Source organism: Hoplias malabaricus, chromosome 1 (assembly GCF_029633855.1).
Source record: "Hoplias malabaricus isolate fHopMal1 chromosome 1, fHopMal1.hap1, whole genome shotgun sequence".
Lineage (NCBI taxonomy): Eukaryota > Metazoa > Chordata > Actinopteri > Characiformes > Erythrinidae > Hoplias > Hoplias malabaricus.
The window spans coordinates 17,660,398-17,678,117 of NC_089800.1; the positions used below are offsets into that span (position 1 = coordinate 17,660,398).

Consider the following 17,720-nt stretch of genomic DNA (forward strand, 5'->3'; position numbering starts at 1 on the left):
AATAAGGTCTTTTTGAAGTTTATAAAATACTATAATATTGCCATAATAACAACATGGGTTTAGGAAACATAGCTCCAGTCTATTTCTAACTCAGGTCACCTGATTTCCTGGAATTAACGCTTTTAAAGCACTCTTATGACCCAGAGCTGTAAATAAGGACCTTGCTATGGTTTTCCTATTTACAAAACTCTTCAGCATGCACATTCTTCTATCTATTCTGACATAGAACAGAAGGATATGATATTACAGGGTAAAATGCTGAATACTACACGAAGAATGTGTGAATGGAAATTTATTGCAAGCATAAATAACTAAACAGTTAAAGGTCTGTGTCCACAACGAGTTCACAGAAGTACCTGAATTCAATATAAGGTGTGTCTACAAACTTCTGGACATATATTGTAGCTGTACGTTTGTATTCAAACAGTGCTGGATTAAAATTGAAGGTTAATGTGTGTTGCCGCAAGAGGGCGCTGTTGTTCGCGCTTTTCAGGAAGACCGGCCACAACTCAAATACTCCACACTTCCTACATAGTGCACTAAATAGGCAATTAAAAAAATTAGTTCTACACAAACATATCCCATCTAATATTATGCAGAGGGTTATATATAGATCTGATTAATTAATCTTTTCTGTCTGTAAGAGATATAAAGCCCTATAAATTTACAGACGCTGTTAAATCATAATCTACCCAGGACACTACATAGGAAGTAGGGAAATATTTGCGGCGAAGCCATTACCTTTCAAGTTTGTCCCGTGACAAATTGTTGAGGAATTTCGGACGAAACGTCAGTAGCAGGCCGACACGGTTTGTTCTTGTCAGTTCACAAACAAACAGAAATGGATGTAGAAAAGTGTCGTCCCTTCAGTTACCCGAGTTTTTGACAGTAAGTCACCGCGACTTTGTTGTTATTCTTCAGCGCCTTCCTCTGCAGTGGAGACCGTTCCGAGGAAACCTTGAGAAAATAAAGGCAAGTCACTGCCAGACTTCTGGGAAATTCATTACTACGCGAACTCTTCATGAATTCTATACAAAATGCTTGAAACTAGGCTTAGTGCCTTGTTTTGTTGTGTTCCTGTACAGTAAGTAATACTTGCTGTAGGTCTTTTGGCTAAATTATGTATTATTTTAATCTCCACACCTCTTCTAACACATTTTCCCCGAGGCTCAAGTTTGCAGCTTTTACAATATTTCCGTTCCACCTTAAACGAAGAGGCGGTTTAAGCGTATTTCTGTAACGGTTATTATCGGTTTTCGTTAATAATGCCATACAATATTTAGTAAAAACAAATGAATAGGTCGTGAGAGCGAGATATCTCAACTCATTCACCTGAATTAAATATCTTGTTTCAAAATGTGCAAAATGATTTTTAGTCATGAAACGTTAATTTAGTATAATTCAGGGTAGTTCTGTCTGCCCTCTTTTTGCAGTGTTTGACTTTTATACACGAGCATTTAAAACGTTCTTACACTTTAATTTTATGTTCATTCTATTTCAAGAAATCTTGGACTTGATCAGTCTCAAAGGCACCATTAAAACTGCTTGGTTGTAGGTAAGGGATGAAGACCAGTGGGAAATAGTCATGTAACATATTAATTAGGTCTGTTTTGATCACATAAAAAAACTCCACAAACATATGACTGTATTTGAAGAGAAAGTAATGTAATGAAGATAATGAACCCTTTAAAAGCACTGCCTGTTATTTTTTTTCAACACCAATTATTCTTTCAAGTAACGCCATCCTTAAAATATTACAGCTTTCTTTGTGTACAGGCATTTACACCAGCAGTATACCATAAAATGTGAGGATATTTTCAAAGAATCTTTACTAGTAAAGATTCAATGCTGGGAAATGGTCGAATTTTATATTAAATGCATGCATTAATTTCCTCTTAGCATGATACAGGATGTAAAAGACATTAAGCAATAAATAATACACTAAGAATTATTTACTGAAATATCGATGAAAGCTTCTACTGAACTTTAACTTTTTATTGAAAGTTCATTTTAAAGGCCATGTGTCGTATGGTGTGTTGGGGCGAGTGTTTGTGTAAGTTTTGTGTGTTTGTTTTTATTTGGCGTCCTGCGTGACTGAAACAAATCCCATATAAAAACAATGTAGACAATAGCCTTGAAAGGAGTAGTTTATTTCATAAATGTATCTTTTTAAACACAGACAGATTTAATTAGTCAAGATTAGTTTAAGTTTTAGTTATACACTGGAGCTATGAGGCTAACGTAGCTAATGAGTAAAGAAAGACTGTAGCCCTATCCAGAGAGGATTAAATTTACATGTGGTGCTGTGGAAAATTTCTTCTTTTAGTGCTCCTGGTTGAGTTTATTTCCATCCAGATCAGCCTTCTCTGATCATTTTAACCCCACCCTGATTTAAAAATAAATAAAAATAAAAATCAGATATCTCCTCATGTCAGAAGACTCACTTCTCACTGAGGACATAAATTGTTTCATTATAGGCATCCCCTGTATAAACCCGTCCAATCCTATTAGGGCTCAGGTCACATAAAAAGGTCTGTTTTGGCTTTCTAGATCTGAATGTGTGTTGGCTGATTAACTACTTTTGTGGTAAGCGGGAAGATGTTTAAATGTGTTTTTACATTCAGATTTTCGTGTAAAGATAATTTTACAGCATTTATGCTTAACCCATTATGATGCAAAAATAAGGGGGGGGGGGGGAATCAATTTTGATATCAGTGTTTGGGTGAGAAATAATATGGTGCTTTCCCTTTAAGTCTTTGGCTCAGAAACACCACCCTGGTTTAGATTCACAATGCATAACAATAGCCACTGAATCCTTGGTTCATATACAAGATCCTATTTTTTTCGTGTCTTTTTGTTAGCCTGATTTGCTGAGAATTCTCAGTTCTGCTTTCACTTTCAGGATTAAATGTCAAACTGCCTCTCGGTCACTTGTCCCAGAATGTGAGTGAACAGATGAGTGATTGTGTGCGGTGCTTCCTGACAGCCAGTCTGAGGCAAAGAAGACATGAAAAACACTGTTCTTCAGTCAGCCATTAGTTCACTGTTGGCTGATCCCATTTAAGGACTTTCAAAAATGTTTATTTTTCTAGCTTTAAAATAGTTTTCATTTTCATTTGATCATGCTTTTCATTTGTCAGTATTTTAGATCCATTAACTGCCTCATGGTAGGCTGAAATTTACAAGATTTAGTATAAAAAAACACAGGCAACTAATCTCCAAGGATGCATCTATAGCATCCACCTGATAACCAAGAAGATCAGATCTTGTGACCTCCAAATTAAACAATTATGATAGAGTCCTGTGGACAATTCCTTAAGCGCATGTGCCATCACCCATATGATAAGGATGGGGCCCAAAAGAAATTAGGTTGAACAAATGCTGGCACATTTGATTAATATGTATGTATGTGTTTGTCCAGATGTAAATAATGAGTAGATTTTAAAGAGAATTGGGAGGATATGTTTTATGTCCTTCAGCGTTGGCACCTGAGCTGTGAAGTAAAAGTAAAAGTAAAAGCTCTTACTGAACTCTCACAGCTCGGATTCCAACACAATTAAGAGCTGCGCTACAGGGCATCTGTGACAATTGGCAAGCTTCAGCAAATTTTATGCTAAAACTTTGTGGCCAGTAATATGAAAAATCTGTGCAGCTGTTGGTGGTGGTGTGCTGGCAGATGGATGGTACTGTCCAGTGACAGTGTAGGTGCTAATGATATTGAAGTTGGAATGGAAAAGGAATACTCCAGCATTTAATCTATGTCTACCCCATCACTGAAAAAAACATTTACTTAGCAAAATAACAGAAACATACATATTAAATGATCTAAAGGTCAGAAATCATTGATAAGATTCTCATGTTTATCCAGGTTCAATTTAGACCCTGTAAAAATTTCATAAATTATTTATTCATGTTTAGAATGTTAATGTATTGGCATGTGTATATATTGTCATACAGGTCTGTAAACAGTTTTGAAATATGGATTCCTCTATGACAGGTACCTAAACTGATGTGTTATTTTCTTAATTTGTGTAAACGTGAATCTTTTTACATATTATTATGCTTTAAATGAAGATCAAATCATAGTTTAGGGGAAATACAGATAATTACAAATGTTTCTCTGATCTTTTGCATAAAGAAAGACCTACATAAAAAGAATGTCTGTGTAGGAGGACTCAAACCCCTTGAGTTGCTGGTATTGTTATTTATGTTTTTTATAATGCTGCAAGTATATTACAGCAGTGCCAGTTCTCTAGTTTATTTTGTCGAATCATATGGGATTGTTTTGAAATATGAGAGTTCTCTTTGCATTCCTAATAAAGGGTAGAGAGGAGGGTAAAAAAGATTTCCTTTCCTCAGGGAGACAAAAAATGTTTCAGGAATGTTAACAAGCATGTTCTCAATGTGATTTTTTTTCCCCCTTATGGAAGTGTACCAGGGTTGTAAGGGCTACACTGCGCAGTTACACTGAGGGTTTGCTTATCTGTTTCCTTTATGGGGGACTGGACTATATCTCTAACTAGCCAGTGGTCTCTTTTTTTTTTCCACCTTAACAAAAAATACTAAGAAATTTGATAAGTGATATATTTCAGGTAAAATTAGTACTGTGCAGGAGCACATTTGGTTTAATGCAAATTCTGCAAAATAAAAATGTTCTTTTATGTGCTCTGAGCATTCTGACACAACTCACAAGATCCTGATAAGTTTTTGAGTGTGGGTGTTTTGAAGAAACAGGGCAATCATATGAGCCCTCAAACAAACCTTGTCAAAAAATGATGCATAATAATCTTCAATCATCTCTGTAGGTTTTATATGTTTTTAATGGGCTTATATCATGGAAAGTTGTGAGGGAAAGTTTGTTTTTCCAAGATCCTTTATGGGATAAAGAGAAGTTGAGAGATGGTTACAAAAATTACAGTTTTGGTACTTAAAGCTACACAAAATATTATTTTATTATTGTAATTAAAGAAAATGTATCTATTTAAATTGTACTATTTAAGTGTAGTCATATCTCTGTCATAATATGTAACAACATAAACACAATGTGGAAACTTTTCAAGATTGTTCAGCCGTAGGTACATATGTACTTAGGCGTTCCTTTTGTAAAAAGCCACGTTGAATTTTCACCCATGATGTACTTGGCGTTTCTGTAGACTTAACCTTCAATGTGTGTACAGGAATGTTTACATGTGGTGGTAGTCCACTACAAGCGTCCTGCTGTGGTGCAGTAGCAAGTCTCTGAATTGCACATGTACCATCAGGACCTGCTGAAGGTTATCTAAAAATATCTTCTTTCCAACAGAGGGGAATCAGAATGTCACATGCTCAGCGTGTAAGAATGTGTGTAGGTAGATGCTGAAAGAGAGAGATGGAGAGTGGGAGTGAATTCATGGGAAATTGTGTATTTGTCTATGGGAGTGTGATATGAGCTGGTCCTCATGGTATTACTCCTTGTAGGATAGGAGAGACAGGTTTGTCATGTGAAGTAAACAAAAGAGAAGGGAGGATGAGGGCAGGGCATTATGACATTATATTGTTTTTATGATGAAACTTTTTTGGGGCACATCATTAATATTGCAAGTATGAATAGAGCAGTTATCTCAAACCTCTCAGTCATTGTCTCTCAACATTCATTCATCAAAAACAGTTCAGTCAGAAAAGCAGTGGCAGTTTAATTATAGGAAATGGTGGAAAGGAGAGATCAGGTTATGCCTGAAAAAAATGCTATACATTCCTTGAGGTTGGTGTTTTTATTTATTGCTGAAGCCAAAAAACCTTTGTATAAATCTGTATTAAGACTGAACTTTTTTTATTGATCCCTGCCATCCTTTTGTGTTTTAAATACTTGAAGTATCAAGATTTGTGCAATTTGGTCACAGTAATATATCATGGGATATTGCCGTCTTGATATCTTGAAATCATATTCACCATTAGAGAGGAGGAGCCTCACTGCCTGGTTGATTAGGCCACAGCTTTCCCTGTGCACATGCTGGGCTTGATTAGTGACCCTGATGGGGTTCAGTTGGTGTCACGCCAAGCTTTCCCATTTTTTTGCTTTTCCATTCATGCAGAGCAAGACTGGAAGCCCTTTAATGTGCCATGCTTGGCTCCTAACAGGATTGGCGGATGGTGGCGGAGCATCTCTCTCGCTCTCTGACATGCTCTTTTCTCTCTGTTCTGCACAGCACTAGAATGGAGATTGTCAGTTGTGTGTTTGAGCTGTGCTCCAGTGCAGAGCACTGAAGAACTGACTTCTCTAAGCCCAGCCAGTCAGAGCCCTCAGAATGGACTCCAGCTGCCCGAATGTCAGCATTCCTTGCCACAATGAGCAGAGAGACAAGAAAAAGCGCTACACTGTAAGTGATCACTAAGTGATTAAATTATTAATCAGTGTTTTATATGTAATGTTTTTTTGCCTAGTGTAAGTGATCTGTCATCTGTACTGATACATCAGTATTTAATAAGTAAACAATATTCATTTTTATTTAAGCAGAACAAATTGAAATGTAATTAGCCGGTTGCTTGAGAATATAATTTTAAACAGAAAAGTTAAATATATATAGTAGGTTTTCTAACTTTCCTTAAGTGATGAATGCTTAAATTTTAATAGAACAAACCATTTTAGTCAAAGCAAGCTGTGTCTGGGCTCCATAGTGGCACAGCAATCAGATCATTGGCTCCATCAGGAGATTTCTGGTTCGCTCCAGCGTGATCAACGGAGCACAAGTAGTTTTGCTCTTTGGTACCATTTTTCCACCAGTGTGCATGCCGGAGCTGGTGCTGGTTGCATATCAGCTGGAGTTGGTGAGGACCTTATCACAAGTAATCCAATCCAATCCATGAACCACTGATTATTCACTGCTACAATTTTTGCTGCACTTCTCATTCTTTTAGTTGCAAGTGGTAGAAAAGCAGGCAAACTACTTCACATGGAGGCACTGTGGCACCACCCTTAGGTTGCTTGTGGGACCACAATCACACAGATTCTGCGGTTCGAGAACCATTTTGGTGGCACCATGTGTCTTGGAGGAGACATGTGCTTGCCTTCTCCCTCCCCTGGCACTGTGTGTGGCTGGTCGAGTCTTAGCTAAAGGGATGGAATTGATAAAACCTGACCATAGTGAAATTTATACGTTTGGTGTTAATCATATAAGTAAGCTGTGTTAATTTTGCAAGATATTAGTACCTTAATGGAATTTTACTATTATTGCCAGGAAACTAATTTATTTTGACAAATGTAATTTATTGATACGTCCCATTAACTTATGTGTCTGTGCTGTCTTAGGTTTACAAAGTGATGGTTAGTGTTGGAAGACATGAATGGTTTGTCTTCAGGAGATACACAGAATTTGATAAACTGTATAACACAGTAAGTGGAACACATTAATTAGAACTAGCTACATCATGTTTATGTACACATCTACTGCAGTAAAATGTAAGATTTAAAGATGTGTGTCTCGTGATATTAATTTTTGGTATGATGTATTTTTGCTTTTTTTTTTTTTGTATTTTTTTTTTTTTTTTTTTAAAGAACATGATATATACAGGACTGATTGAATTTGACTGAAAAAAATAAAACTTGTTTCAAGTTTCATGTGGTGAAGAGTTTTTTTGAACTGAAATATAGAAATGGAACCAGTTTTTTCTGAATCTGACTCATGTATTTTTATTGCAGCTGAAAAAACAGTATCCTGCTTTGAATTTGAAGATACCTGCTAAAAGGATATTTGGCGACAACTTTGACCCAGGTACTAATGTGAATGAACCACCACACCCTGCTGGATGGAATAGTCTGTGTGGATATCTACTGTTATGCCTTGTTTCTAAAACTGCAATTTAGTGCCTTTTCCTTATTTAGTTAAACAGAGATCATGTGAATTGGTCAAATAAGATTATCTGTCTTGCAAGTCCATGTTGTTTTAAATACTATAATTATTCTTCAGTGTTTTAATGCATTGATATATTAAAACCTTCACATTGTGCAGTGGTTTGGACCTCATGCGTGACCAGTTCTATTGGCTTTATGTAATTTTTCTAGCCTCTAATCTTGTAATTGAATGCACATGTTGGCCATTTACCACATGCTAAATCCTTGCATCAAATGCAGGCTTGCATACTAGTATCCATGTTACGACATTCCATTACTTTTATTGTAAACCTGCTCTGAATGAAATTAACTGGCACTGACAGCTAGAACATTAAAGGAAATATTCCATTGTTTTTCAGTCTAATCTCTGTTTGCCACATCTATATCATACAGGTCATCTATGAGCTATAATTGACCTGTATTTAGAATACAGGAGAAAGGACTGGCTCAAAACACACTTATAATGCCTGCTAGTGGAATGAGGATTCGACATCATTAAGTTTGCTTTGAGTCAGATTTTTGTTTTTTTTTCTTTTACTAAGAAGAGGAAAACATATGAATACAATTACAAATAATTGTAAATAATTACAGATGCAACAAATAAAGGTGGACTTTAACATCGCTACATCACAAAGACATGTTGTATAATCTGAATATAGACATTTGGTTTTTAAGCACACTCATTTCTTAATGGTTTAACTGATTCATATTTGTTACTTTTATTTATATATTATGTGTTTGTTTGTTTTTTCCTTTTTTTACATGACCCATCAGAGTTTATAAAGCAAAGAAGAACGGGGTTACATGAGTTTATCCAGAAAATTGTATCCCATCCACAGCTCAGCAACCAGTGAGTTCACCAGCCAATTATACAGTGCTTCATCAACATTATTATTCATGAACAGTCATGGTGACAAGTCAACCAGATTTCTGCAGATGTCTGATATCTTTTAACAAGTTTGTAATGGATTCTGGGACAAACAAAATCTCTTAATTTCGACTTAATTTAAGAAAAATTCTGAGGTTTGTAATGGCAGGAAGTTATATCCTCAAGCTTTCTTCTCCATATCATTATTAATGTGAGCTAGTATTTTTTTTAACAGCAGTGGCTTTGTACTGTCTCAGTAAGACTTCTAACATGTGACTGCTCTTCCATTCAAACACATAGCCCTGATGTCCGTGACTTTCTGCAGATGGACAAATCAAAAAACTTTTCAGATGCCTCAGAAGATGAAGATGAGAAGGTTTGTGATGTTTTTTTGTTCACTTTATACTTTGTATCCTTTGCATATTATAGGCTGATGAGGACTGAGATGAAATTGGTCAAATTGTTTCATATTCTACATGTGGTAATCCATTTTTTAGACACTGAATCTGTTTTTGTTTTTCATTCATTTGTTTATTCTTGACATTAAGCTGAATGTGAGTTGTTATAATTAATTTTACAGAATAACTCTACCTCCCGAAATATAAACCTGGGTCCATCTGGAAATCCCCAGTAGGTGCAATTTTCTGCTGTTTTATTTTCAATAAGTTTCCATGTATAGGAGTTTGTGTGTATGTATAAGTCATGTATGGATGTGTGTGAGTGGATATATGTATATAATACTATACATATCCTTATGTAGTGTTTGTATATTGGTATATTCATCACTAATTTAATATATTCATATTTTTCTTTTCTGTATATTTTTCTTTTTCAATTCTTCTATGTCCTGAACATATACATATATTAGAAAAGTAACAATAAAGTATCTTTCATCCTTGATCCTTGAAATTGAACTGAAAAAATGACTGCAAAAATTGTTACAAGCATGTTTTTTTGCATTAATGGGCTTTTATTTTCCTTCCAGGGCAAAACCCACTGACTTTGACTTTCTTAAAGTCATTGGGAAGGGGAGCTTTGGAAAGGTATGTATTTGTGATGCACTGCTGTTATGTTTTGTATATGTTTGTGAATAAACTGACTCTTAGTTAAATTTAAAAGTGCAAGTTCACTATATTTATATGAAGTGTGGTGGTATCAGTTCTGTAGATAATGAAAACCTTTCTCCAGCAGTGGACAACTTGTTGTTTTTGTGGGTTTGTAGCTAATAAATGGTGGGCTTTCCTACTGAGAAGTGAGAGTCTCACACATCTGGGGTTACAGTGTTCCTGATCAGACTGGAACTGTTCTAAACTAACACGCTTTCTTTCTCATGAAAAGGTACTCCTTGCAAAGAGGAAACGAGACGGGAAGTATTATGCAATTAAAGTATTGCAAAAAAAGGTCATTTTAAAAAGAAGAGAGGTAAATATCTTTATTTGTGAATTAAATTATTTTATGTGCTCTTGGTGCATGCCATAAAAAAAACAAAACATTATTTTCCCTAAAAACAGAGTTAGCATGTGTTTATTTATTTATTTATTTATTTCCTTCTATATTTATTATCAATAACAGCAAAAACACATCATGGCAGAGCGCAACGTCCTGTTGAAAAATGTGAAGCACCCTTTCCTAGTTGGATTGCACTACTCCTTCCAGACAACAGACAAGTTGTACTTTGTCTTGGATTTTGTCAATGGAGGAGAAGTGAGTATTTTCTCCCGTCTGAATGTTGTATTCATGGAATGTCATCTGGTTGTGGAAAACCACATTAAGTTACAACATCGGAAGTGGAGCAAAAGCATTTCTCTCAAGAATGGCTGACATGTGGAACAATATGTGATTAGAATAGGAGCATTTAGTAAATGAAGTCATATTTTTATAAATAGTTGGTGCCAGATGAAATGAAAACAATATTTTATTTTTTGTTTTCCATGAAAGTGATTTATGAAAGTATTTATTTAATTACTTTGAAGTTTGTTTGAAATTAAGTACAAATATGAACAAACTGACTTCTATTTTTTTTAGTGTTGCATCCATATTTGATATGATTACGACGATAATAATGATATAGGGCGGCACGGTGGCACAGCAGGTAGTGTCACAGTCACACAGCTCCAGGGACCTGGAGGTTGTGGATTTAAGTCCCACTCTGTGTGACTGTCTGTGACAAGCTAGGTGTGTTCTCCCTGTGTCTGCATGGGTTTCCTCCGGGTGCTCCGGTTTCCTCCCACGGTCCCAAAGCACATGTTGGCATGTGGATTGGCGACTCCAAAGTGTCCATAGGTGTGTATAGCCCTGTGAAGGACTGTCGCCCCCTCCAGGGTGTATTCCTGCCTTGCGCCCAATGATTCCGGGTAGGCTCTGGACCTGACCCACCACGACCCTGAACTGGATAAGCGGTTACAGATAATGAATGAAGTCTTGGGCACCTAAGATAATTAAGCATGGTGCTTCTATAAAGTTACATATAATCACAGTAAATCCAAAAAATAATAAGATAAAATAAGAAATATAAGATCTTTTTTTTTTCTATAATGTAGTAGGTGTGAGTCTGAAGAACAATGTTTTGTTCAGATTCTTCTTGATTGCATGAATGTGTTAAATCAACAGCACACATTATTTAAAATCATTATTTATTAACCAGTAAAACTAGGAATTGTATAATAATATGGACTGCCACAAGGAGAGATATGGAAAAGTTAAAGTAACACATTCGCAAACACACAATATCACACACTTACTGGAATGGTGTTATTTGGTTTTATTCTAATGTTGGATGATATTTGTTGTTGCTTTTTTGTCTATTTTTTAGCAAATAAACATTTACTGCTCAGATAAATAGCTTTTTAAATTTCATAATCTCTGGTGCCTAGAGGCTTTTGCTCAGTACTCTTTGTGTGTGTATGTATGACTTGATCTTTGTTATTATAGCTTTTCTTCCACCTTCAAAAAGAGAGAACCTTTCTTGAACCCAGGGCAAAGTTTTACATCGCTGAGATGGCGAGCGCACTGGGTTACCTGCACTCTCTCAACATTGTTTACAGGTTAGTGCCTTCTTTGTACTGTTTGGGCACCTCTGTTTTGGGACTTATATTCTGAGAATGTGAATATATTTCTTTACAAAAAAAAACAGATGTCTTAACTGATTTTTCTACTGAATTTCCCAGGAATTGAAGACAAGCAGGCACCATTCAGTTGCCATTTAGTGTAGTAATGGCGAGCTTGAACATTCCCAAAATAACTATGCCTTTGAAGCCCTAATTTACAATGTATGGCCACAGAAATGTTTATCGGCACACTACCCAATGTAGTGTTTCGAACAAAAACTGACATGTGATCACAATTTATTTAATGAGGGAGTGCCCTTAAGAGCTTTTAAGAATTGTATTTACTGCATTTGTGCATCAGACCATATGACTACAGTTGATTTTGCAAGATGTTTTACCATGAACAATGTATATGTAAATGAGGATTTGTAGATATAATTGTATAATGGCTGATACAGAATGTTTTTTGGGATTTTGTAGTTCATTGTAGCTGACAGTAATTCAAATCCTAAAACTGACACAGGCTGAAATGAGTGTTCTTTTTTGATGTAGGGATTTGAAACCAGAAAATATCCTGCTGGACTCCCAAGTAAGCAAATTATTTGCTTTTTTCAATATTATTTTTAATTGTTGGAGCACAGAATAAAATAACAAACCTCAAAGTTTCAAGGGTTAAGTAAGATTTTAAGAGACTAAAGTCAGGGTTAAGAGACTACAGGGTTTGCGCGATCACAAATATGTTGTTACCACCTACACAAAATGTATTATTGAAACTTGAATGTTGTAATAGTATTGTCTGCTATTAGATTAGGTCTAAGTTGAGCATTTACTGGCATATCACATTGTAAATGTGGTGAAATAGGCCAGTGGCCCTATTCAGCATTCTGCCTAAACAATAGGTTCTTCAGCTGTACTAAGAAATGGCTTGTTGTGTGGTGAAAATGCTTCTTAAAATGCCTTTGTTTTCTGTTAGGGGCATATAGTCTTGACAGATTTTGGATTGTGCAAGGAGGGAATCTCTCAAGCAGATACAACCACCACATTTTGTGGAACACCTGAGGTAATATCATCTGGATAATCATCAGTAGCAAAATACCATCACTACTTCAAATCTACTCCATTTGAAAATGTTAGCTAAAAATATTTTTGATGACCCATGTTACACAATATATTCCAATTTTACAAATGCTTTCTTTTAATTAACTTTCAGTGGGATTAATTTTAAACAATAAATGATATTAATACACATTAATTTACTCAGCAAAATTAATGCTAAAGGTTGAACATCTAGTATATTAACACAAATTGACTGTTTTCCTGACAGTATCTGGCTCCAGAGGTACTAAGGAAACAGCCATATGACAACACTGTGGACTGGTGGTGTCTGGGCTCTGTGCTCTATGAGATGCTGTATGGCCTGGTAAAGATATACAGCTCATTTCTTAATGTTTATATCTTAGATTGATCTTATTGGTTGTATATTAACCCACCGTTCATCCACTGTCCTCAACAGCCTCCATTCTATAGCAGGGACACTCAGGAGATGTATGAAAACATCCTGCATAAGGAACTGCCAATGCGGCCTGGTGTGTCCACAACTGCCTGGTCCATCTTGCAGGCTCTGCTAGAGAAAGATAACGTCAGGAGGCTGGGATACAGGGACGACTTTGTGAGTTTCTGCTGCTGTTTTTTAACTTATCAACAGTTAAAAAAAACAGCAGCATTAGTCTATTAGTCTAGGCTTACTGGAATACCAACGTAAAAGCTCAGAATGTCAATAAACACCTCAGTGATGGCTGTACACATACACCACTTGGAGGGGGGCAGGGGGTTATCTGAGAAGTGAGGTGGGGGTTTTTAGCGAGCAGTTGCAGTATAAGTACATAAACATGACCAGTATGAATTGGGAGCTTTGTTGGGAGATTCAGGAGGAGGTGCTAAACCTGACTGCTGCTGAAATGCCTGATGTTTGTATTTATCTCCACCTGGTGGATAAAGTCACAATAATTGTAAATGTAGTTAAAGTTTACAAATAGTTCTCACAAGTTCCATCAATCACACACTCTGCCACAACCATGGAGAGTGAAAATAAGCGCATGTGTCCTCTGAGACGTGTGAAGCCAGCCACTGGCTGTTTTTGATCTGCTACTAATGCAATGCCACTGGAAAGCACAGCTCTTTAACGTCAGCTGGCAGTTGCCTATGCTAACCAAGGTCATCCTGCCCACTCGTACAACAAGCCCATTTGTGATTGCTTGGGCTCCTGATATGACTAAGGCATCACAGAGTGTCAAAACAATTTCAAGTGTGCTCTTAATTTCCTTCCATGTTACTCTCAAAGCATTAAATGACTGTTCTGTAATGTGGTATGTCATCAGTTTCCATCGTATGATTAAGTGAATGCTTTATATAGAAACGGAAGGAGGGATTTTCACACACAATTTAAGCAAGTTTTCCATATTTAATAGAGCTTTAGAATGGGAGAAAATGGCAGAACATGGTATGACAGTATGCTGATCTACAATGCAGAATAATTTATTATGGGAGCTGTTCCACTGAAGTAGATTGACTGGCAAGGAAATTTCTTATGTTGAGTTTTAATGTAGATTTACCTCAGATTTTTTTTTAGTCTTTACTAACTGTAGGCTAATCTTTTTGTAGATGAAGAAAGAGAAAAGGTTATAATGATTTGATGCTAATGATGTAACACCTGTATTTGTTTCAGAATGAAGTCAAAAGCCATGACTTTTTCTCTTCCATCAACTGGGATGACCTTGAACAAAAAAAGATTCCACCGCCATTTAACCCCACTGTGGTAAATATTTTCATTACCATTTTTATATAATAAGTCTAATTTACATTAATGGTAATAATGATAATGTGCAATTGTTTGTCATTGTACAATGTACAACAAAATGTGTCTTCCTCATTTAACCCATCTGTGGCAGTGAAAACACTCACTCTCTCTCACACACACACACACACACACACACAAGTGCACTAGGGGCTGTGAACACACACCCAGAGAGGTGGACAGCCATCCCCAGAGCCCGGGGAGCAGTTGTGGGATTGGTGCCCTGATCAAGTGCACCTCAGCCATGGATTGAAGGAGGAGGACAGTGCTGTTGCTTCACTCCCTCCGCCCAAAATTTTTCTGCCAGTCATGGGAATCGAACCAATGGCCTTTCAGTCCTAAGCTCTCTTCTCTAACCATTAAATGTAACCTCATTAAAACTAATGTAGTTTAAGCATCCAAAATATAGAGACATGTCTGTGAAATAAAATGTCATAATATTGTAATAACAATGATTCTAAAACATTGTTTTTCTTTGATTTTTATCCTCCAGGGCTCACAATATGACATTTCAAATTTCGATCCAGAATTCACAGAAGAAACTGTCCCTAAATCTGTGTGCTTCTCCACGGACCACTCTATTGTCAACGCTAGTGTCATGGAGGCAGATGATGCTTTTTTGGGGTTTTCCTACGCTCCACCTTCAGACGACTCTTTCTTGTAAAAGGCTTAAGAATGTTGCCAAAGCTATAAGAGGTCCTCAAAGTGCCCTTAATAGCTCACAGTGCTTTTGCAGTTGTCTTTTTACTTCATGAAAGGGAAGAAAGTGTCTAATGGAGAACCTCAAGCTAGGTGTGTGTACAGTTTTGCTGAAATGAGTACATAAATATTTTGTGGTGCAGGGTATCTGAAATCTTTATTTTTACCTCTAAAAACAGATTTATATTTATATAGAATATATACACTTCCCTGAGATATTATTTTATACAGTGGCAGTTTTTTTTCTGTCAAGGAAACCTGAATATGGCCTTTGCTCAAAAATAAAATGCCTTTGTCTTATACATTCCATTTTTTATAGGCCCTGGACAGAGATCACAGCTTTTGACTTGAACATTGTGCAAAGGTGATTGTGGGGGTTGATCTCCTTTAAAAAAATATGTATTATGGAATATCGTTACAGACCTGTTCCTGTATTAAGCCTTTTTTTTTTTCTTTTTAACCAAAGATGCCAGTTTTTTAATAACCACATGGCATAATGTATGTGAGAAATGAATTAAAAAATTAACTCATGATGGAATTAAAATTAGTAAAGTAAAATATCTATTGCCTAATTGACCATGTAATGATCCATGAATACATGTCAAGTCTTCTGCTCACTATTGCATATATTGGTTTCTCTAACTACGGGTACATTTAAAAACTGAAATTCACTTACTATCTGAGTCTATAATATAAATAATGAGCTATAAGATATTAGTCATGTAAAATTTTATCCAATTGCATCTGAATGCGTCTTTGCAAAAAATGTCATCTGAATAAAATTAACCTGTTAAAGATACAACATGTAGTATTGCTGCCACAACACTCCAGGGTCCTAGCATCCCGGGGCCCTTGGTTCAATCCCTACCTCAGGCAACTATGAAGACTTTGCTGTGTTCTCCCTATGTCTGCTTTGGGTTCCCACCCACAGCCTAAACACCCGCTGGTAGGTGAATTGGCTGTGTGAAATTACCCACAGGTGTGAATGTGAGACGACCAGTGATGTACTGGTGCCCTGTGCCTAATGATTCCAGGTAGGCTATGGACATATGGAGAGAGATTAGTCTCAAAATACTTTACAAATGTGTAATTGTTAATCCACAAATTATACACAAGTCACAAATATGTGTCACTGTTCATAAATGAATACATTCCAATCTGTGTCTCTCGGTCTGCAGTTTATACAAATACAGTTACGTTCATAAATACATGTATTTGTTTTCATAGAAATATCACAATTTTATGCGAAAAATACATTTGTTTAAATTTACATTGCATATATTTGTAAAGTCCATCCATCTATCCATCGATTATCTGTAACCGCTTATCCAATTTAGGGTCGCGGGGGGTCCAGAGCCTACCTGGAATCATCGGGCGCAAGGCGGGAATACACCCTGGAGGGGACGCCAGTCCTTCACAGGGCAACACAGACACACACACATTCACTCACACCTACGGACACTTTCGAGTCGCCAATCCACCTGCAACGTGTGTTTTTGGACTGTGGGAGGAAACCGGAGTACCCGGAGGAAACCCACGCGGACACGGGGAGAACACACCAACTCCTCACAGACAGTCACCCGGAGCGGGAATCGAACCCACAACCTCCAGGCCCCTGGAGCTGTGTGACTGCAACACTACCTGCTGCGCCACCGTGCCGCCCTTTTGTAAAGTCGAAGTCTCAAATTTTAAATTTGTTTGTAAATTGTTGAATTTGCGTTTGTGGATCAAGTCACTCACGTGTTTTCCATCACGCTCTCGCGGGGTTTTGGATTTTGAGACTTTCCTTTCACATTTCACCCAAATACAAATACAAATGCTACCTGATCCACAAATGTGGCCAGCAGGCGGTGTTTCAGGACTCTCATGGCCTCAGTAAAACAGTCCCCTATAGGCGGGACTGTGAGTCCATTGGCTGTCGAAGTAAATGATGGACAGCTAACTCTGGCTGTGGACTGGCTAAATAAAAGTAATGACCAATGAAGCGCATGTTCTTTTAAGACCCGTGGTTTACAGGTTACAGGTTGCATTTGTATTTGGATCGGGTGAAATGTGAAAAGGGCATGGTGGCGCAGCAGGTGGTGTTGCAGTCACACAGCTCCAAGGGACCCGGAGGTTGTGGGTTCGATTCCCGCTCCGGGTGATTGAGGAGTGTGGTGTGTTCTCCCGTGTCTGCGTGGGTTTCCTCCGGGTGACTGTCTGTGAGGAGTGTGGTGTGTTCTCCCTGTGTCTGCGTGGGTTTCCTCCGGGTGACTGTCTGTGAGTAGTGTGGTGTGTTCTCCCTGTGTCTGCGTGGGTTTCCTCCGGGTGACTGTCTGTGAGTAGTGTGGTGTGTTCTCCCTGTGTCTGCGTGGGTTTCCTCCGGGTGACTGTCTGTGAGGAGTG

At 37.2% G+C, this 17,720-nt stretch overlaps 1 protein-coding gene across 1 annotated transcript; it reads left to right on the forward strand.

The window, feature by feature from the left end:
- Positions 1-747: 747 nt before the first annotated feature.
- sgk3 (serum/glucocorticoid regulated kinase family member 3) lies at positions 748-16,116 on the forward strand. The gene is made up of 17 exons (XM_066662483.1): positions 748-972; positions 6,186-6,356; positions 7,286-7,369; positions 7,676-7,748; positions 8,642-8,717; positions 9,036-9,111; positions 9,316-9,365; positions 9,721-9,778; positions 10,074-10,157; positions 10,308-10,439; positions 11,667-11,779; positions 12,335-12,371; positions 12,756-12,842; positions 13,107-13,202; positions 13,296-13,451; positions 14,508-14,597; positions 15,130-16,116. Exons 2-17 carry the CDS (start codon positions 6,285-6,287, stop codon positions 15,298-15,300), a joined length of 1,455 nt encoding a protein of 484 aa, XP_066518580.1. The 5' UTR covers positions 748-972; positions 6,186-6,284; the 3' UTR covers positions 15,301-16,116.
- Positions 16,117-17,720: the final 1,604 nt, after the last annotated feature.

Coding starts and splice junctions, on each gene's coding strand:
- sgk3 (XM_066662483.1), top strand. CDS start 6,285: ATGGACTCCAGCTGCCCGAATGTCAGCATTCCTTGCCACAATGAGCAG. Junction 7,370..7,675: donor TTGATAAACTGTATAACACA/GTAAGTGGAACA, acceptor TTTTTATTGCAG/CTGAAAAAACAGTATCCTGC. Junction 9,366..9,720: donor GGTCCATCTGGAAATCCCCA/GTAGGTGCAATT, acceptor TTTTCCTTCCAG/GGCAAAACCCACTGACTTTG.